This window comes from Bos grunniens, chromosome 8 (genome assembly GCF_055505025.1).
Source record: "Bos grunniens cultivar Pamir isolate PY7600 chromosome 8, Bosgru_T2T1.0, whole genome shotgun sequence".
Lineage (NCBI taxonomy): Eukaryota > Metazoa > Chordata > Mammalia > Artiodactyla > Bovidae > Bos > Bos grunniens.
Genome location: NC_141172.1, coordinates 74,536,318 through 74,549,298, shown reverse-complemented (window position 1 = coordinate 74,549,298; position 12,981 = coordinate 74,536,318). Strand labels below are relative to the sequence as shown.

Below are 12,981 nucleotides of genomic sequence, written 5' to 3'. Positions count from 1 at the left end.
TTTATTTAACTTCTATGCAGAGTACAAAATGAGAAACGCTGGGCTGAAAGAAACACAAGCTGGAATCAAGATTGCTGGGAGAAATATCGATAACCTTAGATATGCAGATGACACCACCCTTATGGCAGAAAGTGAAGAGGAACTTAAAAAGCCTCTTGATGAAGGTGGAAGTGGAGAGTGAAAAAGTTGGCTTTTAAAGCTCAACATTCAGAAAACAAAGATCATGGCATCCGGTCCCATCACTTCATGGGAAATAGATGGGGAAACAGTGGAAACAGTGTCAGACTTTATTTTTCTGGGCTCCAAAATCACTGCAGATGGTGACTGCAGCCATGAAATTAAAAGACGCTTACTCCTTGGAAGGAAAGTTATTACCAACCTAGATAGCATATTCAAAAGCAGAGACATTACTTTGCCAACAAAGGTCCGTCCAGTCAAGGCTATTTCCAGTGGTCATGTATGGATGTGAGAGTTGGACTGTGAAGAAAGCTGAGCACCGAAGAATTGATGCTTTTGAACTGTGATGTTGGAGAAGACTCCTGAGAGTCCCTTGGACTGCAAGGAGATCCAACCAGTCCATTCTGAAGGAGATGAGCCTTGGGATTTCTTTGGAGGGAATGATGCTAAAGCTGAAACTCCAGTACTTTGGCCACCTCATGCGAAGAGTTGACTCATTGGAAAAGACTGATGCTGGAAGGGATTGGGGGCCAGAGGAGAAAGGGACGACAGAGGATGAGATGGCTGGATGGCATCACTGACTCGATGGACATGAGTCTGAGTGAACTCTGGGAGTTGGTGATGGACAGGGAGGCCTGACGTGCTGCGATTCATAGGGTCCCAAAGAGTTGGACACGACTGAGCGACTGATCTGATCTTTGATTCATTAAAGCAGGCCCCCAGGGATCTTTGCTTGTGTATGCTTGCATTCAGAATTCTGGAACGTATTTGAAAATAATAACTGCATCTTTTTTTTCATACATTTTGTATGGTTTGGCTGACTTCCCCCTCAAAGTCTGAGTTAGAGTTTTCCTTAATTTGTGTGATGGGTTTTGGTCTCTTTGGATTCCAGTAAAAGCCCAGTTGTGGTTTGGAGGTACACACAGGGCTGTCACAGAATCGCAGCCTTTATAAAGCCCACAGGAAAGCCTTTGCTTGCCCTCTGGGCACATCCAGATTCTTAACATTTCTCGTCAGTTCTTCCTCTGTGTCCCTCAGGAGTCCACGATTCATAACCACTGAAATATTGAAATGCAGAATGGTTTGGAAGGATGAAAGCCCAGATGCCCTGCTGCTTGAAAATGGGTCAAAATAGATTCATCATCATACATTTTGCCAAGTCAGGATGTGGTAGAATTTTCCAAGAAAATTTTTATTTTAGCAAATTTTGTCTTGACTGTTGGGGTCAGTGTTCAAGTCAGTATACCTTTGGAAGAATGAAAGAAGACTGTTGATGGGCCAGGGGTGGGAAGGGGGGCATGACAAGGTGGGCACAGGAGATTCTAAAGCAGTCTCAGTTTCTGGGACCTTCTGGAGAAGAATTTCTGACCCATGGAAAGCAGGTTCTCAAGCAGTGCAGAACTGGGCCTCTGTATTTGTCACTGACTGATTGTCTAGATTACCAGTGTTCTTGGAAAGTGCAAGATTCTGCTTTTTGATATCTGTGTCTTCTCTGAGATAATCTGAGTCTGATATGAAAACAAAACAAAGGAAACCCTCATAAATCCCTAACTTAAAAGTTCCAGGGAATAAAAATAACTTTAGAAGTGTTTATATATCTTTAAAAAATAATAAGACCCTGATGCTGGGAAAGATTGAAGGCAGGAGCAGAAGGGTCGACAGAGGATAAGATAGTTGGCTGGCATCACTGACTTGACGGACATGAGTTTGAGAAAGCTCCAGGAGTTGGTGATGGACAGGGAAGCCTGGCATGCTGCAGCCCATGGGGTCACAAAGAGTTGGAGACGGCTGAGTGACTGAACTGATTGATTTTTGGCAGTGCTGGGTCTTCGTTGCTGCATGTGGGCTTTTCTCTAGTGGCGGCGAATGGGGCTAACTCTTCGCCGCAGTGCGTGGGTCTCTCATTGTGGTGGCTTCTCTTGTTGCAGAGCATGGGCTCGAGGCACACGAGCTCCAGTAGTTGCGGTTCTTGGGCTTGAGAGCACAGGCTCAATAGTTGTGGCGCAGAGCTTAGTTGTTCCGAGACATGTGACGTCTTCCTGGACCAGAGATTGAACCCATATCTCCTGCATTGGGGGAATCCCAGAAGTATTTATATTTTGAGTGAACTTTATTAAAGAATAAATACTAACTACTGGTCCTCTGTGTGTGCGTGTGTATGGTTTTTTTCCCCAGCCTACCTTACGTGCAGTATTTTGGAGGTGTCTCTGCTCTAAGTAAACAACAGTTTCTCAGCATCAATGGATTTCCTAATAACTACTGGGGCTGGGGAGGTGAAGATGATGACATTTATAACAGGTAAGAGTCACAACTTAGATCTCGTGCTTCCCTGTCTCCCTTCACTTCTAGTTTTTCTATCCGTGCTTGGTTATTTTGCAAGGATTGACCCTGAGGAGAGATGCAATCCCCACTGAGCCTGAATTCTTAGGTGAGCCCTGCTGTAGATGCTCCAGGTGATAAAGAGTGTCTTAAGAGACACACCGTGAGAACCCTTAACGAAACTGGAAAGCATCTGAAAATAAGCATGTGTGTAACTCTGATGTGCACTTGAAGGTTTTAACCTACCTGCATTAGGAACAAAAACAACAAAAAACGCAACCTGTACTCACTGCTGTATTTAAATGGATAACCAGTAAGATCCTATTGTATAGCACATGGGACTCTGCTCAATGTTATGTGGCAGCCTAGATGGGAGGGAAGTTTGGGGAAGAATGGATACATGTATATGATGTGTAGCTGAGTCCCTTCTTTGTCCACCTGAAACTATGGTAACATTTTTAATTGGCTATACACCAATAGAAAAAAAAGTTTTAAAACATTAAAAAGTATCTTTAGGAAAACTAGCTTCTGTGATTTTTGCCTTAGCCTTCTGGAAAATGTAAAATGAGAAACATGTGAAGGGGTGAATCACACGACATGGCCATCCACACCCTGGGGCTCTTCATGAGTTGGTAAAACTTTATTATGTGAGTTGTCATCACAGATGGTAAAAAAAACCATCTGTCAGTGGCATTTGAAAGCACATTCTGCTTGGTTTTTCCTGGCAGTGGAGTCTTCACCCCTGCTGGATGTAGGCAAAAAGCACCTTCTCCCTCTGGGAGCCAACCTAAACTTGCCACTGAGTTTGAAACCAGAATACCCCCTGGTGCCTTCCTGAACTGGAGTACTTTAATTTCATCATTAACAGAAGATGTCTTTCAGAGCTGCATCCAAGTCACTTAAGATTAGCTTTGCAGCATAGACCCAAGTCTTTAACACAGTCCTTGAAGAAAATTTGAATTTTAGAGATTGATTATCAATATGCAGAACACTGGGCCAGGCAGGACCGGTGGGGAGGAAGACACTGAAGCCCTGAAGAGGGATTCCAGACAGAAACAGACCTCCTTTCACAGCACCGCACCCATGCGGGGCCCCTGTGACGGTGTACAAGACTGACGTGCTGCACAGACCTGAGTGATCAGAAAAGTCTCCAGGAGGGAGCCCCGAGGACGAACTCCTGAGGGTGGGGGAACAGAAGCATCAGTGGTTATGGAGGAGCTTTCTGTCCTTTCTTTAAAAAAAAGTTTTTAAAATTTTTAAATTGAGGTATAGTTGATGTACAATGTATGTTTCAGATGTACAACATAGTAATTCACAATTTTTAAAGGTTATATTCCATGTATGGTCATTATAAAACTTTGGCTATAGTCCCAGTGCTGTGTAATATATCCTTGTCGCTTATTTGTCGTACGGGAAGTGGACATGTTAGTCACTCAGTCATGTCTGACTCTTTGCAACCCCATGGACTGTAGCCTGCCAGGCTCCTCTGTCCATGGAATTCTCCAGACAAGAATACTGGAGTGGGTAGCCATTCACTTCTGCAGGGGATCTTCCCAACCCAGGGATCAAACCTAGGTCTCCTGCATTGCAGGCAGATTCTTTACCATTTGAGCCACCAGGGAAGCTATATTTATCTTATACGTAGTGGTTTTTACCTCTTAAACCCTTATGCCTATCTTGCTTCTCCTCCTGGAGCAGTTTTCCTGAAAGGTAAAGAACCTAACTCTTACTCTGTACCAGCTTGCTTTTGCTAGGCCCTAGCTCAGCACTGAGGGAGGCCAGGCTGGGAACCTTTAAGTCACCTCAGACCAGCCATTTCTGCCTCTCAGCTTAGTGTTGTATTCTTCCTGTCAAGACTTTGGTTGGTATTCCTCATTCCTTTCTCCTTCAGAACCCACACAGAATCTTCCACTGTGATCTGGCTGCCTCTAGTCTTGTTCCCCGCTTTCCATTATTATACTGCCTAACAGAGAGACTTTCCGTTGGCCAACTCTGTGTACAGTGTTGGGAAACACAGCATATAGTGAGCTCTCCATATCTGCAGATTACACATCCCCACAGATTCAACGCACCTTCAATCAAAAATATTCAGGGGGGGAGAAGAATTCCAGAAAATTTCAGAAAACAAAACTTGAAATCGCTGTGCACCTGAAACTATTTCCATAACCTTTACATTGTATTTATAACTCTACATATCATTCACACTATATTAGGTATTATAAGTTATCTAGAGGTGATGTAAAGTATATGGGAGGATGAGGACGTGCATAGGTTATATGGAAATGCTACACATTTTACATAAGGGACTTGAGCAACCACGGGGAAGGAGGTTGTCCAGGAACCGATCCCCTGGGGATACCAAGGGATGACTGTGTTATATCCCTTTCAGACATTGGCCCTGTTCTGGGAGATGCTCTGGAAGGCTTCCATGATACAGTCTCTGCCCTTCTTTCCTGCTTCACCTCTGGCCACTTCCTACCCCAAACTTTGATGCTCCCAGAGGGCACTACACTTGCTCTCACCTCCCTGCCTTTGCCTGTGCTGTCCTGACTGCCCAAAATGTTCTGGCAAACACCCACTCATCTTCAGGGCTTGGCTCTGCCCAGTCTAGATCAGGTGGACTTGGTTGCTTCTCCCTCTGTGCTGAGCATCCCCACGCCCACCTCCTCCCCTTCGTCCTGGCCCCTATGGCCCTACGTTCTAAGCATCCACATCATAAATTCCACGAGGGCAGACACCCCCAGTGCCTGGCACAAGATAGTCCCCCCACAAGATCTAGAACCAAGGGTAAAAGGTTATGAGGAAGGGGTGTGAGTTTTAACTGCTGCCTGTACACTGGGCTGGGGTGTGGGTTGGTGAGACCAGCTGGCAGGATAGGATGGTAGACGGGACAAAAGTCTTGCAGCTGGGGCTGTGGGACCTGGGTCTTGTGGCAGCTCTGTGATGACCACTTGTCCCTTTGCTCCTTACAGATTAGCTTTTAGAGGCATGTCTGTGTCTCGCCCAAATGCTGTGATCGGGAAGTGTCGGATGATCCGCCACTCGAGAGACAAGAAAAATGAACCTAATCCTCAGAGGTGTGTTCTCTTTTATTCTCTCCCCTGTGTGTGTTTCCTTCTTCTGCCTTCAGGTGGGGCTGGCTGCAGGAATGGGGCTCTGGAGTGGGCTCTGTGCCTCAAGGGAAAACAGGTTCTATCCACAGGGCAGGGTTGGAGTAGGAGGGAGGTGGTGGTGGTGGTGGTGATTTAGTCACTCAGTTGTGTGTGACTCTGCGACCCCATGGACTGTAGCCCACCAGGCCCCTCTGTCCATGGGATTTCCCAGGCAAGAATACTGGAGTGGGTTGCCACTTCCTTCTCCAGAGGATCTTCCCGACCCTGGGACTGAACCTGCATCTCCTATATTGGCAGGTAGATTCCTTACTGATGAGCCACCGGAGAAGCCTAGTAGGAGGGAAAAGGGGCCATTAAAGTACACACATTTAAAGTTTTTAGTTTTGTTTTTGCTTTTTTTTTTTACAGATTTTTGTTTTGGCTTCAAACCCTTTGTCTGTTTGTTCCTTATAGGTTTGACCGAATTGCACATACAAAGGAGACAATGCTCTCTGATGGTTTGAACTCACTCACCTACATGGTGTTAGAGGTCCAGAGGTACCCGTTGTATACCAAAATCACAGTGGACATCGGGACGCCGAGCTAGCATTTTGGTGCACTGATCAGAGACCTGAAAATGGCCAGGGACCTCTGCTGTGTCTCTGCCTGTGTGCTGGGCTGGTCCCTCTCATTCTCACAATCAGTGATAGGCCCTCTCTGCTCATCATTCAGACGCCTTTCCGGACGACCAGGACAAGTGGGATATATTGCCCCCAACTTGGCTCAGCATGTGACTTGTCAGCCCCACGAGGTGTATGTAAGCATAGAAACCATCAGCCTTTGGAGGCTCTCGGCATGTTCATGATTCACCCCAAAGAATCAAAGCTGTGCACAGCTCCAAATCTGGTGACTGTGGGACTCATCCCCAGCAAAAAAAAAAAAAAAAAAACTGCTAATTTGTTGTGATATAGGTAAGAGTTTTGCTTTAAATCATGGTATTCTTACTTTGTGAAAAATTGGAGAGTGCTGCTGAAATCGGATTGGTGTGGTGTTTTTCCGTTGTGTTTTAACAGAAAAACACCCAGTTTCAACCATTCTCATGTTATCACCCCCAACCCTCGACCCTCTCTCCATGATATGCAACTATTACAATCACTGTGTATGTGTGTCTTTTCTTAGCAAAAGAATTTTAAAACTTGAGGCTTGAATTCCAAGGCCACTTTAGCCACCAGAGCAAAAGCCTTGGGTGTTCTCACAGTCAGTGGCCTTTCTCCAAATGTCTGATTTCTGAATGTAAATCCTTTTTTTAAATAGCATTTGTAGTATTTTAAAGAAAGAACAAATCAGATCCTCCTTATGGTCTAGCTTGATTTTTGTGTTGATCCAGAATGGCATAGTCTTTAGTCATGGCAATTTATTTTTCTGAGCATGCTATATAAACTTGAATTTCCTATGTATTTTTATTGTGTTTTACATGTGGGGATGGGGATTGAGCATTTTTTAGGGGGAAAAATAACGTATGCTGTAGTGGCCCCACATGGGCCTCGGATGGAGCTGGCAGGCCAGGTTTTCTGAAGAACATAGACATCTTTGGGTCCTTCGGTGAGAGCTAAGGCGCCCCATGAGCGCTGTCAAGCTGGACTCTGCGGGGGAGGCAGACATCTTGGCCTGCCTGGCAGAGTTCCCCACCTCGCCACCTCCCTGCCCTCCCCAGGTGGGCAGGGCCAGGGAACAACCCCCACCTCAGACTGATCCCAGCAACCCTCTTAGGCCCCAGGCTGTGGAGCTGGAAATGACAGCCATCAGATTGTTTACTGGCCTTCCATCTGCCCCCGGGGGCTGCCTTCCAGGCACCGTTGGCTGAGCTGCCTGGCCCACCTTGCAGGACCGGTTTTCTGTCCTCCTCCTCTTCCTGCCTCCCTTATGCTGCCTTTCTCTTCCCTCCCTCCCCCTTTTTGTTCCATTGCCTCTTGCCTGTTTCCTAAAACTGGCCTGTGGCACTCAGGGTCAAACAGACTGTCCATTCTCCAGCATGAATGTGCCTTTTAATTAGAGATCTAGAGAGCAGTTCAGCTGAACACACCCACATTCCTCCCACGGCCACTCTGGTGCCGAAAGCGTCCCATCCCCCCTCAGGTTTTAGCAGGTGCTCCTACCCCAGAGAGGCTGACTCACAGTGGATGTCTTCCCCAAGCCCACCTCTGCTACTGGAGGTTTTATTTAGCCTGCCTGGGTGAGATGCACAAGGCAGTTCCTGCCACTGGGCACGAGTGCTGGGTCCAGGCTGGGCTGAGGGCTTAAAATTCAGCTTTCTAATCCCAGGGTTAACCTTTCAGCTGGGGGCAGCCTAGAAACCAGCCCTCAGTGTGGACGCTGAACTGGTGCCTGGCCCCAATCATACCTGTGCCTTTATTGCTTTGAGCATCTCATGCTATTACCTGGTTCTTTTTCCAGAAACCTTTGTGTTGGTTACAAATTATTTTCCACTGTAGCTGGGCTATGCAAAGAGTATTCTGTCTGTCAATTCCCCACTCCTTAATAACGATGTTGTTAAAGCCAGGAATAGCCCTGACAGGAAGCTTTGGGAAATGCAAAGAATGAAGACCTCACTTTCTGTTCCCAGATCCTGACTTTTCCAAAGTGCCTTAAAAGAAAGGAGACAAGTATCCTGGGTGGTAACCTTTTTGTTACTTTACTTTTAAAAATTAAATTCTGACTTTTTTTTTCTTTTTTGTTTTCCTATTACATTTTCTTTCATGTTCCATTGTAATAGTCAAATCTGTGGTTCATTCTCAGGACCACCGGAGACACTGCTTCATCACCCATTCCCTGTTTGCTCATCTCCTGGTGCGCTCATGGGGTCCACCTGGGCCCAGGGTTAAGCCTAGCCCTGGTCTGGTTCATCAGATGCTGCAGCGCTTACTTCCTCCCTGGGGAGTTGAGTACTGAGGGTTCAGGAACATTTCCTTCACCTGGAAGTTGTCACCATGATATTGTCACGTGCCCTTCTCTGTTTCTGTCCATTCTGTTGCTGGTGACCCTCTAAGGTGGCCTTTGGGAAAGGTCAGAGGGCAGAGGTGGCGCAAGAGGGTAAAGGAAATGCTGGTGCTGCCCCCTCAGGGCCTCTGCTGACCAGTGGTGGGGGGGTGGGCTGGAGGGAGGGGAGCCTTCCTGTCCTAGAGACCTGTGTGCTGTGTATTTTGATTTCCCATGTACACAAATGTATGTATTTACCATTGTAAGTGGGTGAATGTCTGACGTTGGTGTTCAAAACAGAACTGTATTTTTGCCTTTAAAATCCAGTAATATAACGTGAATAAATGACCCTATCTTTGTAACGGCAGGTGGTCTCTCTTCTGATGTAAGGGGTTAGGTTCCTCCAAAGCTGGAGGGCAGTGATGGGGGCTGCCTGCTGGGAGGGTCTGAGGAAAGCAGGGCTGTGCCTCCTCTGCCTGCCTCACTGTGTTGGGGGCAGAGCTGGGGGCTTGGGTGAGGGGAGGAGATGTTATCTCACCTGCCTAGGATCACACGCACCTTACTGGAATCAGCCGTTTCCCCATTTGAGTCTCATACGGATATCCGTAAAATGGGAATAGTAACACACACACTTTCTGAGGCTTAAAAGAGATGTGTCAAATACAGCGATAGGCACGTCACAGGTACTTACACATAGCAGCTGGGGACCCTTCAGAGAAAAAGTTTTCCCAGCAGTTTTCTGGCTCTGTTCTGTTTTCCACACAAGCCAGCGTGTTCTCAGAGCCGTTTACACAAGGTGTTCGCAGCTTAGCTTAGGTCAATATGCTTTCTTCTCAGCCCTAGGAAATCTAACCTGGCACTACAAAAGGCCTTAGCTGTGCCCCAAGGACTTGAGACAGTAAGCACCTTGGACACCTCCTCCAGTGCTCCAGATCAGGCACTGCGGCCTCTGACATGTGGCTTTGATTGAATTGGCTTCTGGAAGAAATGGGCCAGAGGAAACCAGTGTGCAGGAGAGGTCACCCCCACGCTGTCCAGGCTGAGGGGCCACAGGCCCTGCTGGATGGAGCTGTGATTGTGGGACCAGCTGGGAAACAGAGCCGCAAGGACAGCCGTCTGAAGCCCCACCAGGGCCATCTGGCCGTCTCCACCCATCCCTGTGACTCCTGGAAGGAGCCCTAGTAGCCTCAGGCTTGAGCAGTGGCTGGCACTCAGATCTGGCTTTCTGACCAGACTCCTTTGGACAGAGTGCTGCCTTTACAGGGCTTTGCAAGCTATAAGGTCTGTGTTAAGTGGGGGCACCCTTCCCTCTCCCAAAATACATGGACACCACAGAGTACTTAGGAGAGGCCAGAATGTCTGTCTTCGAATCCTGTTGCTGCTGCTTCCCAGTTTCACGACCTTGAGTGAGTGACTTAGCCTCTCTATGCCTGTTTGTTCATCTGTTTAATAGGATAATAGTACTTCTTTCATAGGATTGTCAGAAAGATCAAGTGAATTAATTTTATAAAGCACTCAGACCACATCTAGCTCATAATAAGCATTATGCCCTTTACAAATATTTGTTAAATTTTAAAAGTGCAGGTACACATGCATACCAACATGTACATAGACTGCTGTGTACATGGTACCCACATATACACATGAACACACCAGGTGTGCTGGGGATCTTTTTCCTCTTCTAGGGCGCATGTCTGGGACTTAACTGTGTGGCAGTTGGGTGAATGGATCTCAGGGTAAGTGACCACTTCTCTTCTGGAGACACCCGAGACCTCAGCAATGCTATTTCCCCACCCCATCCTGCCTGCCCTGACAGAAGGTGTTTGGAATGGTGGCCTTGGCAAGGGAGCGGGGCTCAAATCCTGTGTTGGTGTGCTCTAAGGCGCCAGGAAGATGGGAGGAAGAGGGCCAGGGCCAGGCTCCTGGGGTAGCCATTTCCTTGAGAAGTGCCCTTAGTCTGCTGCTTCACCTGGGACCCAAACCAAGTCTGAGCCAGGGCAGAGCCCAGTAGCCATGGGTGTGGATTTGGTGGGTACCAGTCTTGCCCCCCATAGAGTACCTCTTTTCCATGAGAGAATGTGACCTGGATGCCTAATCACTGACCCACAGATGTCCTTTAGAGGCAGGGCTGTGGTGCCCAGATGGCCGGGGTGCCCGTGGAAGTATATGAGTGAAACCTCCCTGGCAGGAGTTTTTGCTACTGGTGATAGAGGGAAGCTGTGTGTGGGGAAGATTGGGGGAAGGTGGAAGAAATGAGAAGATGAGCGAGTGCTAGGTGTTGCCAAGTCTCCACCACTCTCCTGAGCTCGCCTCCTCCTGTTTATTCCAGGAGGTGGGAGTTTGGACATTCCTAGGGGCTGATTTCTTCTTAAGAACTGGAACTTCTTACCCCATCAGAAAGGAAATGAGCTTTGCTAGCTGAGCCGGTTGTGCCAGATGAACCTCATTTCCTCCCCTGGCACGGTCCCCAGGCAGAGAACGTGGCCGCTGCCTTCATTTAGGCTCCAGGACCTGTCCCCAGGCTGGGCGGCAGAGGAGCCGGCAGGGTCTGAATGGCATGTGAAATGATAGGGTCAGTGGACCAGAAAGCAGAGGACTGTGACATTCCCAAGATACTGGCACTTGAGCAAGTTATGTGCCAGGACACCAGGCAAGGGCCAGGAGGAGGGCTGGAGGAGGCCATACAAAGAGTGGTCACTATATCTGGCCCTCTGATTTCCCACTCACTGGCTCACTCAGTTAAAGTCCGTACCCCTCCCCGGGCCTCAGTTTGCTCTCCTGTTTTATGAATCTACCCCTGGTCTCCCCATAGTTTTTCCCTCCCCGCAGAAGGAAGTGCTGTGGTCTCGGGTTTCCCCTTGCTTCTGAGACTCACCCTTCATGCTGCCTTGGAGGAAGTTATTTTATCTGAGTCTTTATTTGTAAAAATAGCAGGATCATCCCTGCCTTTCCCCTCTTCTCCCAGCATTGAGCATCACAGGATATACTTCTTTTTTTTTTTTAAGATTTTTTGATGTGGACCATTTTTAAAGTCCTTATTGAATTTGTTACTTCTGTGCTGCTTCTATTTCATGTTTCAGTTTTCTGGCCAAGAGTAATGAAAGAGGAGAGTGAAAAAGTTGGCTTAAAGCTCAACATCAGAAAACTAAGATCATGGCATCTGGTCCCATCACTTCATGGGAAATAGATGGGGAAACAGTGGAAACAGTATCAGACTTTATTTTGGGGGGGCTCCAAAATCACTGCAGATGGTTACTGCAGCCATGAAATTAAAAGACGCTTACTCCTTGGAAGAAAAGTTATGACCAACCTAGATAGCATATTGAAGAGCAGAGACATTACTTTGCCAACAAAGTTCCGTCTAGTCAAGGCTATGGTTTTTCCAGTGGTCATGTATGGATGTGAGAGTTGGACTGTGAAGAAAGCTGAGCACTGAAGAATTGATGCTTTTGAACTGTGATGTTGGAGAAGACTCCTGAGAGTCCCTTGGACTGCAAGGAGATCCGACCAGTCCATTCTAAAGGCGATCAGCCCTGGGATTTCTTTGGAAGGGATGATGCTAAAGCTGAAACTCCAGTACTTTGGCCACCTCATGCGAAGAGTTGACTCATTGGAAAAGACTCTGATGCTGGGAGGGATTGGGGGCCAGAGGAGAAGGGGACGACAGAGGATGAGATGGCTGGATGGCAGTCACCAACTTGATGGACGTGGGTTTGAGTGAACTCCAGGAGTTGGTGATGGACAGGGAGGCCTGGCATGCTGCGATTCATGGGATCGCAAAGAGTCGGACATGACTGAGCGACTGAAAAAAAAAAAAAAAAGTAGGCTCTTAACTCCCTGAACAGGGATTGAACCCTCACCCCCTGCACTGGAAGGTAAAGTCTGAACCACTGACCACTAGGGAAGTCCCACAAGATACACTTTTAAAACTCTACCCAGAAAAAGAAAAAAAAAAAATTCTACCTGGGATTTCCCAGGCAGTCCAGTGGTTAAGAATCCACCATTCAATGCAGGAGACAAGAGTTTGATCCCTGGTTAGGGAACTAAGATTCTACACACTGCAGGGCAACTAAGCCCACACACCACAACTACCGAGCCCTTGTACTGCAACTAAGACTTGACTCAGCCAAATAAATAAATATTTTTCTGAAACTTTTAAAAACAAAACAAAAATTTCTACCTGGAGGAGCAGGCTGGAATACTATTGCTTTTCTGTCTCCGTCTTCTGCCTGTGGCCCCTCCAACTTTGGACAGACTCCTGTCACCTGCTTCCCCTCGGGTGTTCCAGATTCAAGCTTCCTGATTATCCCATCGGCCCTGAGGGAGAAGCACAGGAGCCTCTGTAGTAGCCGTGTTTACCCTGCCATTACTCATAACACTGAAAACCTAAGAGCCACCATCAGTGGGGGCTGTGCTC

At 47.4% G+C, this 12,981-nt stretch overlaps 1 protein-coding gene across 1 annotated transcript in view; it reads left to right on the top strand.

The window, feature by feature from the left end:
• Positions 1 to 8,926, top strand: part of B4GALT1 (beta-1,4-galactosyltransferase 1) — a 55,702-nt gene extending 46,776 nt beyond the window's left edge. The window contains exons 4-6 of the mRNA XM_086416585.1: positions 2,353 to 2,475; positions 5,469 to 5,573; positions 6,063 to 8,926. Of these exons, the coding sequence (XP_086272711.1) occupies positions 2,353 to 2,475; positions 5,469 to 5,573; positions 6,063 to 6,195 (361 nt within the window). The 3' untranslated portion in view covers positions 6,196 to 8,926. The remainder of the gene's footprint in view (positions 1 to 2,352; positions 2,476 to 5,468; positions 5,574 to 6,062) is intronic.
• The last annotated feature ends 4,055 nt before the right edge of the window (positions 8,927 to 12,981 follow it).